This window comes from Macaca fascicularis, chromosome 5, assembly GCF_037993035.2.
Source record: "Macaca fascicularis isolate 582-1 chromosome 5, T2T-MFA8v1.1".
Classification (NCBI taxonomy): domain Eukaryota; kingdom Metazoa; phylum Chordata; class Mammalia; order Primates; family Cercopithecidae; genus Macaca; species Macaca fascicularis.
Window position 1 is genome coordinate 15,350,913 of NC_088379.1, and position 21,562 is coordinate 15,372,474.

Sequence of the window (21,562 nt, forward strand, 5' to 3'; positions counted from 1 at the left end):
TATCTAACCATAATAATGCCTTCTGAGAAAAATGAATGCTGAAAAAGACATAAAACTAAGTTAGGGAACACAGTAAATATGAAGGCACTTGTGAATGACTATTTCCACTAAAAATTGCACAAGTGTCTCAATCAAGCCTATTAATTTTGACTTCAGATGTTAAATAAATGATCCTATGAAAAGGGAATCATTCCGCATTGAGAAAGTTGAGAAAGTAAATGGTGAAATTACTTTATCAGTGCTTTACAAAAAAGTACAAAACTATTTACTTTAAGTATATTAAAACATTCAGAAACTCATAATCAAATCACAGCTGTTGCAACTGCATTTTATTTTAAATAACTGCCTTTTGAAATAAAACAAATATTACTGTGAGACTGTTATTAAAAGTACCACCCAGTAAAATCTAGAAAACTGTGGAGCTATTATTTATTTTGGGACTGAGGCAGGAATGAGAAATACATTAGGAAACCTTCTTATGTTTTATGTGCAATAAATCTATAGCCACATATCTATTTCTAGAAATTATCCAGAACATCTGATTAAAACATAAAACAAATTTCCCAAAGTTTAACTACTTTCACCAGAAAAACGTAAGGCTCTCGTCTTCTAAAACTTACCAGGAACCTATTCATAATTGTGGAAAAAAATCAATTTTTAAATACAAAATATTTTAAAAACCTAGCCAGAGAGAAAAGTTTTGATGGTCTAAGTTTTAAAATAGAAACAATGTGATTTTAAAGTCTTTAAACAGATTATGACAGTGTTAACTGATCAGAATGATTTTGAGTTAGTGACACTGTGACTTCGACTACAGGCTGGTCTATACTTCTACCCCAAGATATGGAATTAGCATTGCCTAATATTAAAACAGAATACTTTCGATAGTGTAATAATTTTTAGAAATTTAAAATTACAATTCTGACTTTAAAGTATTAATAAACTCCTATTATTCTACAACTTTTAAAAATTAAGCAACAGAAGTAAACTTTAAATATTAAAGTATATGTCAAAATACATACATCTGCAGTAATGTCATTGAATTTGGTGATAAAGGCATGTTTTACAATATCCACGGCAATTTCTGATGCAATTACCATACAGACATCTGGAAACAACACCCAGAGATGATCTATAAATAGAAAAGAGAAAAACAATGAAATATCTTAATATGAACAGAATCCATATCACAGGCTACCAGAGAAATATGAAATATCTAGAACAAAACTGTATTTTCAGTAAATGATGAACTAGTATTCAATTATAACCTTTACCAAAAGAGCTATACTGTATCAAGTTAAAGGATACTTCATTCAACAAATATTTGTTCAGGCCTGGCACAGTGGCTCACACCTGTAATCCCAGCATGTTGGATCACCTGAGGTCAGGAGTTTGAGACCAGCCTGGCCAAAATGGCAAAACCCCGTCTCTACTAAAAATACAAAAATTAGCCAGGAGTAGTGGCGTGCACCTGTAGTCCTGCCTACTTGGGAGGCTGAGGTAGGAGAATTGCTTGGAACCGGGAGGTGGAGGTTGCAGAGAGCTGAGGTGGCGCTACTGCGCTCCAGCCTGGGCGACAGAGCAAGAACAACAAAAACCCAAATATTTATTCATTACTTTCTAAGTGCCAAGAAGTGCTTTACATGCAGGCTCCGGGGGTTTAGCAGAGAGCCTCTGCCTTTACGAAGCCTACGTGCTGACATGCTGATGGGATGACTAGATTAAGCAGGTTCCTTAGAAAATCCTTTAATTCCAGAGCTGCCTCAACGTGACAGTAAATAGCTAGAAGAGATGTGCTATAGTCTTTGCAGATGAGCAATCTTCTCCTTCTTTGATCACTACAACTTAAAGATATTGATCAATCCTTTGTTTCACTGTCATGCAGATGTTAACCTGATAAATTTGCTCACCATTATCACATTTAAATGTCTATTCAAGTAAGACCTAGTGTTAGATAGATAAATAGGGTAACTGTAGTTTGCAATAACCTACTGTGCATTTCAAAATAGGTAGAAGAAAAGGATTTCACCAGTTCTAACAAAAAGACAAATATTTAAGATAATGGATATCCCAAGTACACTGATTTGATCTTCACAAAGTATACGAATACATTAAATTATCACTTGCACACCCAAACTATGAAAATTACGCATCAATTAAAAAAATTTTTAATGCCAATTCAGTATCAGGTACCTGATAAAACACACCCACAGACAACCTGCTAAGAACTTGGAAAAGAATGTAAGAGTGGGATACAGCAAGAAAAAGATAGGGAGAAACACTGACAAGGACCCATAGCAACTCAAGACCCAGGTAGCCGGAGGATGGGATGGAGACCACACAGCTGGGCTATCCTGGCTGACAGTGTAGGCAGCTTCTGTGAGTCTGGCATTACGTCAAGTTTTGGAAATCAAGGGACCTCTTTCTCTGATAAGCTCTGCTACTAACTGCTATATGACCTTGGGCAAGTTTTTTTTTGAATCAACATCACTGGCAAAGGGCAAGTTTCTTAATTAGCTAAATTCCAGCTTCCTCAACCACAAGGTAAGGATAGTAAGTGTCTACACTTAATTATTATGAGAACTAAACAAGATAATGGTGCACAGCAATATTCCTAGCCTACAAAATGGCTAGTGCTGTTTTTATATTCCTCATGACCCTGAGAACTTAGAGCAACGTTCCATAAATGGCACTTCGTTGGTTTTTTTTTTAAAAGAAATTTTAATAAACCTAAAAAAAAGAGTGAAAATGGTGAATTCATCAATAAAAGCAAGTGTTCCTTTTATCGTATTATCTGCCATAGCAGTAATAAAGGAGGCAAGATAATTTATTAAAAGTCACAGTATAAATGAGAATGACTTCAAATATCCAGCTGTCTAGGAGGCATAAAGACTGTTTGTCTTTTGTTTTAACCACTCAGCTTTGGGAATTGCTGATCCTACATGTACTCTACTGGAACCAGTGACACATACCCACTCTGCCCTTCATGGACACCCTGTTAGGTGACTTAGTTATAAAGAAATATACCACCATTCACTGAAAAAAATCTGGGTACTCAATGAATCTAGCTGTGTGTGTGGAGGAAGAGGCTTTTCTACCACAAGCCAGGTAGCCTACCTACTCCAGCTGCTGTCAGATATCATTTAATCTTATGGTTTCTCTACGAAAAAAACTTCTGAAAATGTATCTCCAAGAGCATATCTCTCATTTTATATGTTTTTGATTTTTCAGTTACTTGAAAATTACCAATGAATTAAAATAAATTAGTAAGTTAATAAATGCCTATAACATATATAATATTGGGAGTAATAAATGAAATCTAAAACATGGTCTCATCCTTTAAGAATGAGATTCCAACAAAAACATCAGATATTCAAACAAAAACTCTAAATTACTTGAGATACCTGAGAAATTGATCATTTCCCACTTAGCTCACTTCAGCATTATAATTACCCATTTCCCCTTAATTAGCCTGTAAGTCCTACAAATGTCTTAGTATTTTCTACATTTGCCACAGTGCCTGCCCTTGTGCCTAGAAACTAGCATATGCTCAGTGAATGTCTGCTAACTGAATGGATAATGAAAATTCATGGAATGTTGACAATTTCCTGTCAGCCTGAATTTAGAGATACACCTAAGTTGCAAAACTTCCACCTTACTTTATATTTAATTTATCCCTACTTAAAATGCTAATCGATGGGTAAAAGATAAATGTTAGGGAAGAGCAAAGGTTCTTCTGGTCAACCCCTAAGATGAAAATGATCTTTCTGGATTTAGGTAACTAAAGCACACTACAGTTAAAAATAGAGAGGCTCAGAACTGCCGGGTATAACAGGGTGCACTCACCTACTGAGTATACAGCTCCAGAGACACGGAGGGGTTTATAGAAAATGACAGCATCCCACCACACCACAGAAAACATACCCAATCCATTCTACTGAAACAGGTACTGTCATGTGTCGCTCAGCAACAGGGACGCATTCTAAGAAATGTGTTTTTAGTCAATTTTGTCATTGTGTGAACATCATAGAGGGTACTTACACAAACTTAGATGGTATAATCACACACCCAGACTATATGGTATAACCTACTGCTCCTAGGCTACAAACCTGTACAGCACATTATCATTCTGAATATTACAGGCAACCGTGACACAATGGTAAGTGTATCCAAACATGTCTAAACACAGAAAAGCACACTAGGAGACTAGGTGACAGGAATTTTTCACGTCCATTAGAAACTATGGGATCACCATTGTATATGTGGTCTATTGTTGACTGAAATGTCATTATGTGACAGATGATTGTTTCTCCAACACCTAAACAGTAAAACAGCCAAAGTCTTTTGAAGCTTTCTGCAATATTCATTTTATTCCGTGTAAAAGAATGATTTTGGCTTAGAAGGAAAATTATAAGACATTGTTTTGTTAAGAGAGAGTTACCTGGATTCCAAGAAAACTGTTCCATGTTTCTTAGACACACTATTAGTAAAAGCACATAATTTGTGAATCGTTCCTTAATATCTAAAAGAAAAAAAAATCAACATATAAGTACTGTAGTGTATATAAACAACACAATAAAGTACATATAGGAAACAATTCTTTTAGCCAGAACATGATGAAATTATTAGACAATGTATAAATGTCCATAAATATACAACTTTATATATATATGTGTGTATATATGTGTGTGCATATATATATAGGTTGGTGTTATCTTGGTAAGTCACTGACTTCTTTTGCCAACATAATTCTAGTATGGAAATTCCAGTTTTCTATAAACTTCAAGAAGTATTCAAACCATCAAACTGCTCAGACTGGGTCATTAGATTCCTCCAATGATCTTTGGGGACATATGACAACTGTTTCCATTTTACAGAAGAAAAAATAGAAGCAAAGAGTAAAATGAAAGACTTTGGGTAATAAAATTCCTGTATAAAATCCCAGACTACTTCCAATCTGGTAAATAGTACACAATTACTGAACTTATGAGTCCTTTAGCTGAGAGAATCCTGCTATTACAATAGCATTTCTTGGGGTGTAGGTAAAACTTGAGGGAAAATAACCCCAAATTGGGCTTCATAATATTTACTATAAACTAATAACTATGTGCTGAGATTAGGTGGAATGAATTTAATAAAATCAAATCACTGAATTATTGCTAAAGGCCAGTGTACACATTTCACTTTTTAAGCTGTTAACTTTCTCATAGTCTAAGATACTATGTAATCAAGAAATGGGATGAAATAAATTTGTCTGCAGTTAAGAGTGGCACACCCATGTATGTGTGTCTGTGTAACAGTGGGGGCTGTGACTAGAAACAATCACTCATATAACAACCCAACTCAAAAGTTTTTTTACAGTCTGTTGTCATTTCCCTACTTTCCCAATGCCTCAGTAATCGCAAGCCTTACCCATATCATTCAGCCATGGCACGCCTCCTATAAGTGCTCTGAATTTCAATTTCATCCTGATGTAATTCACGGGACTGTCTTTGCTTCTCTTTTTTTACTTCCACCTTTCCTCACTATTCTCTAGCAATGTGATTAAAAACGTTTATTCCACAGCAAAACCTCCTTCTCTATAAGCGAGTTGGCCTTTACTCTCTGTACCTTCCCTACATCCTTAAGCTCTTCCAGTCAGTTGCTGGTACCTTCTTTTTCAGGGTAGCTCAGCTCCTTATTAGTGATGGGTCTGAGCTGTGCCTTCGCTCCCTCAAAGCCCAGTGGGCACTACTTGCTTCCTACTTCCAAAGCTGAAGCACCATTCATTATGCAGTACCGCATTTTGGAGTGTGAGCTCAGGGCACAGTAAGTCTCAAGGTACCAAGCACTGAGATGCCTCCTTAGGAGGCAGGGCACCTCCGGAGCAAGTCCACGCGGAGTTTTCAGGCGCACCTGTTTTGATTCGTTCTAGATCACATGTTTAATTTATTCTGTGACGTCAAAAGAGGATACAGGTTAAAGGAAACTAAGAAAAGTCTGCCCTAGAATAAGTTCCATCAAAGTCTGACACAAAATATATTCTTTGTTACTATAGCTAACTGTGGATCTTAATTCATGGGGTTAAATTTGCCAATGTATCTTTAATTGGAATTCTGTAGAATTATTCACCAAGCTGTACCTATATGTGTGCTAAGTCCTTTCTAATTTCCATAAATGAATTTAACAATGAAACGTATTTATTTTTGATACTTCCCAAACATGAATATGTAATATAGACTTGTTTCATTACAGAATTATATGAAAATAAATGACCTTGAGAAATTTAAAACACTATTTGAAAAGAGCCAAAGTAACTTTTCTAAACTCTAATACAACAAAGCGAAACTACCGTAGAATTAATCTAGCTGTATTTGATTTTTGGGCACATGGCAGCTGCAAGTATAGAGAAAATCTGCAATAATTTCATTTCTAAGGATACTGATGAAAGGGGAAAAACCTATCTCATTAAACGTATATTTAAGGCAAAACAGATTTTATTTTTTCTTTTTTATGATTTCTTATTTTTTTGAGACAAGAGTCTTGCTGTGTCTCCCAGGCTGGAGTGCAGTGGCATGATCTCGGCTCACTGCAGCCTCTACCTCCCGGGTTCAAGCGATTCTTCTACCTCAGCCTCCAGAGTAGCTGGGATTACAGGCATGCGCCACCATGCCTGGCTAATTTTTGTATTTTTAGTAGACAGGGTTCCATCGTGTTGGCCAGGCTGGTCTCCAGTTCCTGATCTCAGGTGATCCGCCCGCCTTGGCCTCCCAAAGTACTGGGATTACAGGTGTGAGCCACTGTGCCCAGCCCAAAACAAATTTTAGAAAAGCAGACTATTCCAAAAAAAAAGCAGACTATTCCAAAAAAAGAGATTAATAAAAATGGATAAATTTGGTAAATAAATGCAATTTTATAAGATGAAGTATGTGAAGGATGGCAAGCTTAAATATTAAAAAGTGACACCATAAAAATTAACTGTATCTTTATTTGATAAGATAAAGATATAAAACTATATCTAACTATAAAGATGAGGCTGTTATGTGAAGATTTTTTGAAAGTTTTATTCTTACACTTTCACAACTTTTACATTTAAATATTTTACATAGACATTATAAAATCAAGATTTGACTTTTAAAATTTGAGTTAAAAAATACCCAAATTTTAAGTGTCTCCAAAGAAGATATAAAAAATAAAATTTCTATGAGAATAACAGTCTGATACTGATAATCTAACATATATTAGATAAATAATGCAATCAGCAACATATTTATACCATATCTCACCTTCAGAATAGTCAGGGTTCGGATTAGAACTGAACTCTTACATTGATTAAAAATTAAAATTTCTAAGAATGTTTTCTCCTAACCTTTATCAAGAAGCTTAAAAACACTGGTATTAATGCTTTTAAATATGTCTGATATTCAGATTTTTCCTTGCTATATTACCACTAACAGGGATATACTTTAACATATTTGCAGTCACATTTTAAATATAAAATGAGTGACTATTTCCAATAAACATCCATATTTATTGCAGCTTTGCAGGCTTCTAAGAGTGTTAAGTGAGCTATAAGCTTACTCCAGACAACCTAACTTCTGAAGGACCTTTCCAAATGCACAGTTCACATTACCAATGGGTAAAAATCTACCTAAAATTCTTCATCTCAAGAATGCAAACCAGAAAGACTGGGGTTCCACATTCAGCTGATGCTTATGATAAAATGAAGTGAAGAAAAGGAGAAGTTGTTAAAAACCTGGTTTTATTAACTAAACTACTTTTCACATGTCCTCAGGCAATTCCTCCAAAGAAAATATACAGTGAGCTACCACTGAAAGGGGTAAAGTTACTCTCAGATTTCTCCATGAAGTCTTCTCTATTAAACCAGCATGAAGGACTAAAACTTACACTATGTATCTGGCAAGTCAACTTCAGATGGAGAAAAAATTCATAGGAAAATTCATAAGAAAAAAATAGCCAACATGAGTATCCCTGCTGACTGGCTCTCATTAAGTAACTACTACTGAAGCATATGAAAGAGGCAACATATTCATATCAAGAGCAAAAAGCACCTCTTGGTGACTCCTGATCTTTCCATTTTAATAGCTGAATGTTACATGTCATGTTAGCAAGATTGCCTAGAATTTTTTTTTCTTAAGTTCTTTTTTTTTTTTTTTTTTTTGAGACGGAGTCTCGCTCTGTCACCCAGGTTGGAGTGCATTGGCGCAATCTCGGCTTACTGCAAGCTCTGCCTCCTGGGTTCAGGCCATTCTCCTGCCTTAGCCTCCCGAGCAGCTGGGACTACAGCACCTGCCACCACGCCCAGCTAATTTTTTTTTTGGTATTTTTAGTAGAGATGGGATTTCACCGTTAGGCAGATGGTCTCGATCTCCTGATCTCATGATCTGCCTGCCTTGGCCTTCCAAAGTGCTGGGATTACAGGTGTGAGCCACTGTGCCTCGCCCAGGTAAAGTTAATTTCTTACAAAACTCTTAAAGGGTACAATGCAGACCACCTTGCATTGTAACACGAGCTACTTTGCTTACAGCAAAAGGTAATTTTTTTTGGTGCTAAGTAGTAATCATTTTAAGCCAAAATAAAGTCCAAATTTCTTGTAAACTGATATGCATACCTGATCATTATATCATTTTTTTTCCAGCGTTTTCTTAAAACTCAAATATTGAATCCCTAATCTTTCTAATAAGCTAAGAGGTTGGAATTCTGGGGAACCCATTTATAAAAATGAAAAGGGGTATTAATTACATCAACACGCTGGCCATAAGGTTAAAAACATTTCACAATTTCCTCCTCATAATTTTGAGGCTTTTATACATAAGGATTGAAAACCCTTAAAACTTAAGATTTGCGTGTCTAGTTTAAGTCTCTATAAAGAGTGCTTACCCAAAGGAGGTTACTAATATGACTTAATTTTAAAAAACCATGGTTTCTACAACAAATGAAATGCTTACAGCTAAATCAATTTACTCATGGTTAACTACTGAAGCAAAGTATTCTATAATTTAGTACCTTCCCTCCTTCCTCTTTCATTTCTAATTCACGACGCTTGGCAGTCTGCACTTGAAAGGTGAGGAACATTAATAAGAAGTAAGAACACGAACTGCCCCTCAGAGCTTTGAGAGTCAGGTCCAGCATGGCCTCATAGAATCATCTAGGCTTTATGTTCGAGTTTTCCATTTGTTCTTTTCATTCCTTGCTTAGTTTTCAAATCTCCTGTAACTTGTTTAACATATTCATATGCCATTATTTTCCTTGTCTAATATACAGGTAAAATTTACATACAGTGAAATGCACAGATCTTAAGTATATATATATAAGTATATATAATATATATAATGTGATGAGTTCTGATCAGTGCATGACTTGTGACACCAAGCCCTTAATATAGAAAGAAGTTCCATCATCCAGAAAGCTCCTTTGAGTCCCCTTAGTCAATCCAAATGCCCAATAAGCAACCTCTCTTATTCCTATCATCATAAATGAATTATTTCTGATCATAAACTTCATATAAACAAAATACATTATGTACACTTTCGTGTCTGGCTTTTCTGCTCAACATAATGCTTCTGAGACATACATAGTTGACACTATTAGGAGTTCACTCTTTTATCTTTAATTGCTGAGTAGTATTCTATGGTACGGATATACAATTTGTTTATTTTCCTATTGATAGGTATTTGGCTTGTTTCCAGTTTTTGGCTAGCATGAACAAAGCTGCCATAATAATTCTTGCAACAAGTCCTATTAAGAAAATATATTTTCGGCACTGAATTACAGGGCAAGTGAACATTTAACTGTGTAAGAAATGGCCAAAAACAGCAGTTGTAATACTTTACACTCACGCCATCGATGCATGAGTGCCAGTTAATCCATATCCTCACTAACTTGTGGTACTGTCAGGCTACAAGAGCAGCCACTCTGGAGGGTGTGCAGTGCTATCTCATTATGGCTTTACTTTGCCTTTCTCCAATGACATTTTCCCTAATAATGCTGAGAGCTTTTCATGACCTTATTGGACATTTATAGATTTTCTTTTGTGAAATGTCTGTTCAAGCATTTTCCCCATTTCAAAACTGGATTGTCCTTTCATTATTGATTGGTAGTTTGTTACATATTCAGAAAAAAAAAAAAAAAAATCTATCGTCAGATAAATGCATCTCAAAATCTTTTCTCTTAGTACTGTGGGTGGTCTTTTCACTTTTTAAATTTTATGATCCTACATTTTAATTTTGAAGAAGTCCAGTTTCTCTCTTTTGTTTTATAGTTAGTACTTTTTGTGTGGTTTTTAAAAATGTTTGCCTAGACCAAGGTTGTGAATGTATTCTCCTATATTTTGTTCTAAAAGTTTTATAATTTTAGCATTTATGTTTAGGGTTATGAACCACAATGAATTAATTTTCTTGGGCAGGGGAGGGGCCAAAGTTCTTTTTTTTAACCTTTATCCAACTATTCCAGCATTACTTGTTGAGAAACTCTTCTCACTAAATTTTAATTTGTTTTAGAAAATATCTCTTTTATTGAAATGTTATTTTTGTAAGCATGTAATATTTTTATTAAAACTTCCCAGTTTTAATTTCAAATACAGTAAATAGCGAGAGACATAATCCATATAAATAAAAGTCCTTTGGGATCATCATACTTTTTTTTTTTGAGATGGAGTTTCGCTCTAGTCACCTAGGCTGGAGTGCTCTGGTGCGATCTCGGCTCACTGCAACCTCTGCCTCCCAGGTTCAAGCAGTTCTCCTGCCTCAGTCTCCCCTCTGTAGCTAGATTACAGCTACAGAGTAGAGTCCGTAGCTAGGATTACAGCTACAGAGTGACAGGCACCTGCCACCATGCCCAGCTAATTCTGGTATTTTTAGTAGAGACGGGGTTTTACCATGTTGGCCAGGCTGGTCTTGAACTCCTGACCTCAGGTGATCCGCCAGCCTCAGTCTCCCAACGTGCTGGGATTACAGGCGTGAGCCACTGCGCCCAGCTGATCATCATACTTTTTGAAGCATGTAAAAGGGTCCCAGAAGCAAAAACTCTGACAAGCACTGCTTTGGATGAGCCATGTGTGCTCTTATCTACAACCAGCCCACGCGCCTCCCCCGTGACACGCCTCACCTTCCTCAAGGACATCAAGCCAGGTTCCTTTAGGGATCCTCTCTATTGTACATCTGTCTGGATTCATGCTAAAACACCACCATTTTTTCATGACTTGTGCAAATGTCACCATGGCAGAAGAGATGAATAATGTCTTCATATTCTTGTGAAAACACTTTTGACTCTGAGCACACTCCCTGGTAGAGCCCCTGGGACTGTTCTTGAGGGCTCCATGATCCACTACACTGTTCTGCTCTGGCTTTCAAAAACTATGTAAGACACCGACTCCAGGCAAAAAATTTTGTCCCTTCACACTTTTTAGGATTAGAATGAAGGCAGTAAATAATAACTAAAAAAGCTAAGGACTTAGAGACATTCTGAGATTCACAGTCATAATTCTCCTAGAAGCTATGTGACTGTGGAGAAGTCAAATTATTTTCTCTGTGTTTCAGTTTTCACATCTATAAAATGGAATAATACCACCCACTTCAGAGAAATTTCTAGATTATTAAGAAGCTTCTCAAAGTATCATATGGTGCTACACAAATGTTTCTAATTTTTTATCTCAAACATCTTGTGATTACAGTAACCAAAGATAAGAAAACCTAGTAAAGATGTTGATAGCATAAGAGAAGGTACAGTTTAAGTTGAAGAAACAGTGGCCCAGAGAAAATGTGCCATTAGGATTTCAGAATGAACTGCAAAATACCGCACAGAACTTCAAGTAGAATCTAATCGTACATACCACTATTTGACATTTGAAAGAGGTTGTTCTTTTCAAACTTCTTGAAAACACTTCCTTTAATTTCAACAAACTGAAACAGTAAACAGAAATATCTTTATGATTATAACAGTTTAAAAACTGGACTTGCTTCCTATAAAACTTCCGGGAGAACAACATATAGAACAAAGAATTTTATCCCACCCACAGTATTGCAGCTGAAATGTCCGTATAACTTCAAAAATGTAAGATAAATCTCATACTTACATTATTAGACATCATGATAGTAAGCAAAGACTTGTTGTGTGAGTTAAAAGCTACATTGAGAGTTGTTGCTTGAACCATTATAAGAATTGCATGCAAAACTAATAGAAGGTCAAGGAAAAAACTTAAATTTGCTTTCATATTGTTACTGATAATACTACAAAATTTTGAAAGTGAATAATAAAGAAAGAAGATGACTTTCTTTTCTAAATCGTCTACGTAAGTATTGTATTATCTTCATAATTTCCCTATTAGCTATAGTTGATGAAAATTTGACAGGATATCCACATGAAATGAACAAAAGTGGAAATGTACCTCTACATATTCATTTATTTAGACCATGAATCCTTTGGAACAGGGTTGTTTTGTTCTTTCCGTATCTCTGGCACTTGGCACAGTGCTCAGGAAATAGGCCCTCAGAAAAGTTTGTTAAGTAAATGGATTAAATTATGGTAAATACTGAAAGAAGAGACTAAGAAATACACATTCTGAATTAAGATAATTTGCAATGTAAAAAAGAAAGCACAAACTATAAGTCTGGAAGTGATTTTCTTCCCTGATTCTTCAGGAAATGTGGAATGTAAGATAGTAAGAAATATCTGATAATTAAGATTCTTCTTCATATGTCATTTTGAATATATCCATAAACTGCAGAATTACATTTGTATTACATACAGAATAGTTAATTTATATCTAAGAGTGGTAACTGCTTTACTCCATTAAAACTGGAACAAGCTTCTACCCTCACAGGTATCTTCCCACTTGGTTCTTTAACTTTCCAAGTATTAACCCAATTTCTTTCAAGTGTCACTCTTACAGAGATAGGAAAAAAAAAAAAGTGACACATTCTTGTGAATGAGTCCTGACTTCACATGGAACTTAAAAGCAGGAACGTGTGTTATAAATATGTAGGGGTACACACAAACATGTACACTGCTTATATAATAAAGCATTTACTCTCCAATAGAAAAGCTTTAAGCCAGGGATGAATACACAAACACACAAAACCACCAAAACTCCTTCCAACCAATTTCACATTTTACTTTTAGATAAATTCTATGCATTTTAAGCCCAAGGTTATAAAAAAGAATTCCTGGATTTAAAGATAACTTCAAGAAAAATTCTAATATAAGTATGAAAAATTATAGATCTATGTAAATAATGTATGTATAAAAATACGCTGCCTTTTTATTATAAAATTCTTCCTTATAATCAGTTACACCGCAAACAGAACTGTTTTCCAGCAGCTCAAAGAATAATGCATACATGAGGCTCCTTAAATTAATTACAATTATTATGACAACCAATTTCTCAACAGAACACAGATATTTCACATTAATCTCCAGGATACATACATTATCTATATGTCTTTAAATCTATGAAATGGCTAACCAAATAAAATAAGGTAGACTATGCATTAACTGTTGGAAATTTCCAGTAAGTCTATAAGGATACAGACATAGAGAACAGCCATGAAAAAGTGAGGAATCACCCCAATGTGGGCTCTTTTTCTTTCTTTAGGTTCTGTTGCTGTCCAATAGAGAGCATCTAATATATCTTGTCCAAAAGATGAAAACAGACGATCAGCTACCTAAAAAAGAAAAATGACTTGTAAGATGTTTCTTAATATTCCACTTAAATATGTCATTAAAATTGAGATATAGCTCAAATCCTGGAGATCTACTAGGATTTAAAATCCTAGTAGAAGGCAAGCTAAAGAAGAGTGAAGATGTTTGTTTACTTATTCACTCACATTTCTTTATTCTTTAACAAATAGTAAGTGCTAAAATATGTATAGAATTTCAATCAGACTGTCTAATTAGCTATATTTGTAACAAAGAAAGTCTTAAACAGTGGCAAAAATAAAAGGGGTGGGCACATCTGGCTAGGCACGGTAGCTCACGCCTGTAATCCCAGCACTTTGGGAGGCCGAGGCGGGTGGATCATGAGGTCAGGAGATTGAGACCACCCTGGCTAACACAGTGAAAAGCTGTCTCTACTAAAAATACAAAAAATTAGGCGGGCTTGGTGGCAGGCGCCTGTAGTCCCAGCTACTCAGGAGGCTGAGGCAGGAGAATGGCCTGAACCCGACAGGCGGAGCTTGCAGTGAGCCAAGATTGCGCCACTGCACTCCAGCCTGGGCGACAAAGTGAGGCTCCGTCTCAACAACAACAACAACAACAAATTTAAAAAAAAAAGGGTGGGGGGTGGGCACATCAAAAACATGGTTCTTCTGGTTTTAGCACTTTAAATTCAAACTCAGGATTCAAATTTAGGACAAATATATCATTTGACCTACTCATATCTAATATTTGCAAACAATGCTAACTGTATTTTTTTGAGGTTTATTATATGGAATAAAATATGCAGATTTACTTCCTAAACATATTTTCCGGTATCAATCTCCTTGAATACAGTATAACAAGTAAAAAGTGACACATAAGGCCGGGCGCGGTGGCTCAAGCCTGTAATCCCAGCACTTTGGGAGGCCAAGACAGGCGGATCACAAGGTCAGGAGATCGAGACCAGCCTGGCTAATACGGTGAAACCCCGTCTCTACTAAAAAATACAAAAAAAAACTAGCCGGGTGAGGTGGCGGGCGCCTGTAGTCCCAGCTACTCGGGAGGCTGAGGCAGGAGAATGGCGGAGCTTGCAGTGAGCTGAGATGCGGCCACTGCACTCCAGCCTGGGCGACAGAGCAAGACTCCGTCTCAAAAAAAAAAAAAAAAAAAAAAAGTGACACATAAAACGGAGAAAAGGAGGGCATGATATTCAGGATTCAGTTTGAATGCCACATCCTAACAGAGGCCTTTTCCAGACCATCCAATCTCTTGTGGCTCCTATGGTCTCTACTGCGTTAGTCTGTTCTTTTTCATCATACAATATATCATTTCCTAATATCTCCTTGTTTATTGTCTATCTCTCACCTGTAGAATATAAGCTCCATGAGAATAGGCTGGTTCACCTGTGAGTATTCAGGATCTAAGATGCTTGGCATGCAGCAAGTGCCAACTAAAGATCTGCTGAATGAATAACAGCTACCATTTAGGGAGCTCCTACCATGGGCCTGATATTGTGCTAAACCGCTTCTATGTGGGGTCTATTTAATCCTCATAATCTCCCTAGTGTCTCCACTTTACAGATGAGAAACTGAGGATTAGAGATATTCAGCAACAGTAACTATGTCCAGGATAACCAGGTAATAAAGGAAGGACTAGGATTTGGTCAAAGGTGGTTTGCCTCTAGACCAGAGCATGGACTCTCATCCACTGTGTTTAAGCCACCTCATCAATTATGGTCTACAATGCGAATACGTATATAAATCATTTTAATCAGCAATTCATGGATCCTTTTTCTTGGCCTATTTTCTAGTAACAATACTACTACTACCTTGAGAGGGCTTTGTAAGTCAGGGGACAGGGAGAAACCCTTGCACTTTCCAATCTCCTAAGATGGAAAGCCTACGAAGGAGAGACTAGAAGGGCAGCGGTGACAAGAGCAAGGCAGAGAGCAGAGGGGAATAGCGAATGAGGTCTAGGCTCTTTCTATGAGAAGGAAGGGAGAACAAGATGAGCTATTCTGTTTCAGGAACTTTGTCCCCATCCACCCCGAGGCAACCTACTTGGTGGGGCAAAGTGTACATGCAGCAAGCCTAGAATCAGGAAGCTGGGGTATGGTTTTAAAACATCTTGGTCTTGAATTTAGGAGGTACCAGAAGGCTAGAGCTCCAAGGCTTCTTTGAAGAGATGGAGAGTCCTTATCTACCACAGCAATGCAGCTTCAGAGCAAAAAGGCCAGCAGCCCTCACCCCACCCGTCCTCTCACTAGGAAAAATCTCTTCATGGCTAATTAAAAAGATAAATAGACCTTATTTGTATCCCCCCAAAAATAAAATATAAAAATGCAATCCCGAGATGGAGTCTCGCTCTGTTACCCAGACTGGGGTGCAGTGGGATGACTTCAGCTCACTACACAACCTCCACCTCCAGGGTTCATGTGACCCTCCTGCCTCAGCCTCCTGAGTAGCTGGGATTACAGGCACGCGCCACCAGGCATGGCTAATTTTTGTATTTTTAGAGACGGGGTTTCACCATGTTGGTCAGTCTGGTCTTGGACTCCTAACCTCAGGTGATCTGCCCGCCTCAGCCTCCCCAAGCGCTGGGATTACAGGTGTGAGCCACTGTGCCAGCTTGCAATTTGAATTTCAAAGTTTATTATATAACTTAGGTAGCTTACTATTTTAAAAACTTATGAATATTTGGCTTATAAAGCAAAGCAGTTTTTTGCAAAGTGAATATATGTCAGCTCAACTTACTTTTTACATAAATGCAGATTTTCATATGCTGAATGCTTTTAAGTGAGACGTATTGTACTAAAAACATTAAGTACTTACAAAAATAGGGAACTTAGATTTATTTGCCCTATGTAAAGATTTGAATTTAAATGTGCAATTTAAAATGTGTATTTCTTATAGCAAACATACACATAATCATAACATTTAACTCATAATTTAAAGTTCTAGCATGGGTTTCTAACGAAGTTGTGAAACTAATTTTCCTAGCACTTGACAATTTGGATACTCAAGGGGGTACTGGTTCTAAAATGTCTGGGCAGCAAGACTCTTCCCAGCCTACGTGAGGACACACCATGCCTGCGGGCTTGCCACCAGAGGTGTGCCCCAGACCAGCAGCATGAGCCCCACCGCCTGAGAAATGCAGATTCTCCAGACCCAGCCCAGATCTCCTAAATAAGAATCCATGTTTAACAAGAGCCCCCAAGTGATGATAGCACAGTAAAGTCCAGAAGCACCACAACTAGAGTCGGTAGAGCATTCTTGACTCTCAGGTACCTTCAGAATTGGAAGACTTGAAGCTCAGTGCCCTGGCCAGGCCTGTGCAGGGTAAGCGAGGTCCTTACCTCCAGCATGTTGTATATGATGTAGAGCTTGATGACGGACTGCCCCCTTATCAGGTGGTACATCATGGAGTAGTCAACATAGTGCATCATAAAATAGCAGATGACCAAAATGACACCCTTCAAAATGTCACACACCTGGGCAGGCTGAAGCAAACGTCTGTCCCTGAAACATACAAGTAGTAATAAAAATATAAGTTTTACTCTGTATGTTCTCAAAAACCAATAATCTTTACTTGATATACACTGGCATACAAAGGTAAAAATAAGAATTATGTTGATCTTTTAAAAACTTCAAACAAGGGAAGTTAAACTACATGACTACTCGACAGTGTAAAATCTTCTGTCCAAGTATAGAATATAAAGATTTTAAGTGAGAATTACTATTAGATGTTGGCAATCTTAACAAATGAACACAGAGGGCAGGTATCTACTGATAGGGTGCTTTCGAGCAACAGATTTCCACCATTATGGCATATGGCATAAACCTTTAACTAATCATGAATCTCTGCATGTAGCCTGCTGGATCAGCCCTTTTCACACAATGCTACATTCTATGCATACTGCTCTGCATCTTGTACTTAATGGCATAATATTCCATAGAAGTTCATCAGGACTTCATATTTTTATGGCAGCATAGTGTTCCACTATGTGGATGAACTATAACTTATTTAACGTACCACTGACAGATTTGTAGTCTTTTGCAATTATAAGCCATGATGCAATGTACATGCCATGTCTCATATATGAAAGTGTATCTGTAGGATAAATTCCTGAAATTGGAATTCCAAGGTTATATTCACTTGAAATTTTGACAGAAACAGCTGAACTGCCCGCTGTACAGGGTACAGTTTATACCTTAACTAGCAATGTCATGAGAAAGCCTGTAGCCCAGGGCACTGATACAGTGTTCGACTAACTTTTGGATCTTTGCCAGTCTCATTGCTGGAAAATTGTACACAGTGTAGTTTTAACGTTAATTTCTATCATTAGGAAACTAAACATCTTTCCACATATTTAACAGTTATTTATATTTCATGTGAACACTCCCTATCTTTTTTGTACTGGTTTATAGGACAGCTTTTGTATTACAGATGTTAGTCCTATGGGACTTCAGTCGAAATTTTTTTTCATAATTAATATGAGCAGAATAATCACTCCTTACTTCTGAGGTTAGAGTATAAGGAGCTAAACCTAAATTGTGAAAGGAACCATCTTAATAAGACAGAGCAAAAAATACATTAGAAAAGAAGAAATTAAGATTTCTTCCACTGGATTTAAAATTCTTGTGACAAGAATGGGAAAGATACGTTCTCTTTGCCTGTCGTAGGCTGACTCCTCAGGACGGAAAATGCTGCCTCTTGCTTTGGCAGTTTTTATGCATAGTGCAATCAATAAAACAGCCCGAGTATATTTTTTTAGGAGCTGCAGAATCTCTTCATTTCCACCAATTGTGACGATGTTCTAAGCAACAATACAGGGGTGGGCTCATTTTCTAACTGGCCATTGGCCGTCTGAGTCACCAATGTATTTGATATTCCTTGGCTACATATTCTCCAGAGCTCTTTCCTAATATTTTTCTTTCAAAGATCTTTGTGGAGTTTAACAAGGAATTTGTAAATCTTCCAAACTGTTACTTGAAACATTGCTTTATAAAGTCACAATGATGCTCTACCAATCCTGTGAGCAGTTGTTACAGAAACTCATTCTTGCTTTCTACAATGTGCACTGTATGATGTTTTCAGTTAGATATGAATTTGGGTGATCTATTTACAGACAGAATGTAAGATACTGCAGAAGTTCTGAAAGCAGGCAAATTCTGTGAAGACTGTTCACCAAGGGCTAAAGGTGGCTGGACATACACTGGGCTGGACCAATGAGCCTAAACGAGAGAGAGGTCAGAATTTGTCTAAGTCAGATCACACGACTTAAGATGGGTATGGAAAGCCAAGTAAAATTATTCTTAGCAGTTGAAGTTAAGGCTTTGGGAAAAATTGCATCAAGGACAAAGTTGATCAATCTCTATCATTATTTCTCTTTCACCATGACTTTCTTTTATCCAATGCTGTTCCTCTTTCTCCCACAGAGAAAGAGAGAGACCTTTTTCTCCTCAGGGAACAAAGAATGCCCTTCATCTCCTAACTCCCAGCCAACCAGCCCAGAGCACAGATCTCTGCCAAGGACTCTCTGAATATCAAGGTAATTTCCTGCCTCCATCCCTACAAGACTGAAAATGGAAGACCTATTATACCTGCCAAGAATTGGATCTTGATCCCTTAAACATATTTCTCATCCAAACACTGAGAAGAGGAGACATTTTGAACACTTGTGAGCTCCTGGCCTTGGTATGACTGTCTCCACTTGGGCTGCAGGGAACAAATGGTGAGCCACCAGCCCCCACTCAGAAGTGTGGCACAGCTCAGCATATATTGAAAGTCACACATCACCAACAGTCATGGGCTTTTGTGTTCAAAGACTGTAAATCATGTTTATAAATTAAAGAAAATGATACGAACTAAAAGTAGGGTAGTATTAACTTGTATTAATTACAAAAATAATTTTGATAACTAATTTAAGTAGAAAACTATACTTAGAGCTTTTGGTATTAGATGGCATCTACTTAGTTGAGTGATCTCAGTCAGAGCAATTTTATTTAAGAGACAAAGGGTTTTTAAGTATATATCCAATTGTGTTTCTTTATATACATATTTGGAATCAAAGAACGATGTGTTAGTATATCAATGAAGGAACAGTATATTTAATACAAGCCATAGTTAGAAATTAGATCTACCAAACATTGGAAATACATATCCCAAAACGATATAACACCACACTTTTTGAACCAAGCTGACAAATTAACAAAGAAAAGTTGTAGAAACACCTAATGCTACAATTCAGTTACTATGTGGCAGGCACTATTCTAGATAATCCACATATATTCCTTTTAGTGTTCACAATAATCCTATTTATTTAATCATCTCAGTTTTACAAATGAGCCAAGGGACAGTCAAGAACATGCCTGTGGTTGCACAGTGACTAAGTTCCCACATGGTGCAGCAGGGATGGACACTTGGCAATCTGGCTCCAGAAGGCACGCTCTTCAGAACCATCTGCATTCTGGACTTTTTAAAACAGAACTTCTAAACTTGCAGGAATCAACAACTCAGAACCTATTATCTTTCTGTAAAATTTAACACTGCATACTTTATCACTATATTGCAATCTCATCTGAATAAATTGCTGTACAAAAAAAACAAACCTATCTATCACTTGGTCTTTATTTCTAAAAATGAATGCAAAAAAACCTGGACTATATGATATGTATATGATATACACATATTGAATTCACTGCTTTCTGTGCACCCCCTGCTCTGGTGAAAGTGTTCCATCCATTGCTAACATCATAATTGGTTGCTGCAGAGATGACTGTGATTTTCAGAACTAAGGAATACTATTCAAATAAAGAATACAAGAAGCAGAACCTTTAAAAACAAGGGTCTTGTTTTCTTTCTTTCTTTTTTTTTTTCTGTATTTTTAGTAGAGACGGGGTTTCACCATGTTGGCCAGGGTGGTCTTGAACTCCTGACTCAGGTGATCCACCCGTCTCAGCCTCCCAAAATGCTGGGATTACAGGCTTGAGCCACCGCACCTGGAAAGAGTCTTGTTTTCATATAAATGTCCTTGTTAACAAAAAAGAAAGGCTGCCAAAATAAAAAATCATTTCTAAGGTGGCATCTTAAAAGACAGCTGTATGTACCACAGCCTCTTTCTAAGAAAAGACCTAACCTCACAAATAAGTTTACCTGGTTAAAACAACTTGAACCAATCAGCTTATTTGTTCCTTCTCTGCCAGGATATTTTTAGATGACTATCTGATAAGCACTTCAAACTCCCTAAGAAGCTTATCCAAGGCCCTGTTATTCAACCCTGAATTGGCTTTTGAAAAATACTTTCATGCTAAAGTTCTTATAAATGGCTAAGTGGTGGTTACTGGCAATTCACCTTGCAAATGATGAAAATCCCATACGAAAGCATAAACGAGTGAAATATACTGTTGGGCAAAGTAAAAAACCCGCTAATCTAATTTGCAGCTTTGGGTGTATGTCATCACACAAGTAGTATTACATCAGATATTTAATAGAACTTAAACATTTTTCAAAACAAGACATTTAAACAGAATTCTTTTAAAAATTTCTAGTAAAACCAACCTTAGAGAAACCAAATTCGCTACATTCCTAAATTTTATTTTTTATCCTTACAAACATTTCCATTTCCATTGTGTTTTTAGCAACTGTACACTTTTACATTATACAATTTACCAATTAGAGCATCTCCAGTTGTTTCGAAGGGCTCATAGATTTAGAGAAACCGAATTATAGAGTAGAGAAAGACGATCAAGGGTAAGCTTTCTCCTTCTCCTCTTTAGTGGAAGATAATACGCTAACTGTGATTAAAGTAAAATCTGGTAGTGGACAGAAAGATCAAGAAGGAAGACATGGCACCAAAAATGAGCGAGAAAAATGGGAGAATCCCAGCATAGTTATTGCAAATCAGTGTTGAAACATGCCAGAATATTAG

The 21,562-nt window shown here is 36.8% G+C and overlaps 1 protein-coding gene across 7 annotated transcripts in view; it reads right to left on the reverse strand.

The window, feature by feature from the left end:
* TAPT1 (transmembrane anterior posterior transformation 1) overlaps nucleotides 1–21,562 on the reverse strand; it is a 66,603-nt gene that overhangs the window by 13,486 nt on the left and 31,555 nt on the right. For all 7 annotated transcript variants that reach the window (XR_012434712.1, XR_012434713.1, XM_005554528.5 and 4 more), the window contains 6 exons: nucleotides 16,988–17,150; nucleotides 13,526–13,661; nucleotides 12,074–12,171; nucleotides 11,831–11,900; nucleotides 4,442–4,522; nucleotides 1,023–1,132 (listed from right to left, as the gene is read on the reverse strand). Coding sequence is in view for 5 of the 7 variants with exons in the window: in XM_005554528.5 (XP_005554585.3) it covers nucleotides 1,023–1,132; nucleotides 4,442–4,522; nucleotides 11,831–11,900; nucleotides 12,074–12,171; nucleotides 13,526–13,661; nucleotides 16,988–17,150 (658 nt within the window). In the remaining 2 variants the exon portion in view is untranslated. The remainder of the gene's footprint in view (nucleotides 1–1,022; nucleotides 1,133–4,441; nucleotides 4,523–11,830; nucleotides 11,901–12,073; nucleotides 12,172–13,525; nucleotides 13,662–16,987; nucleotides 17,151–21,562) is intronic.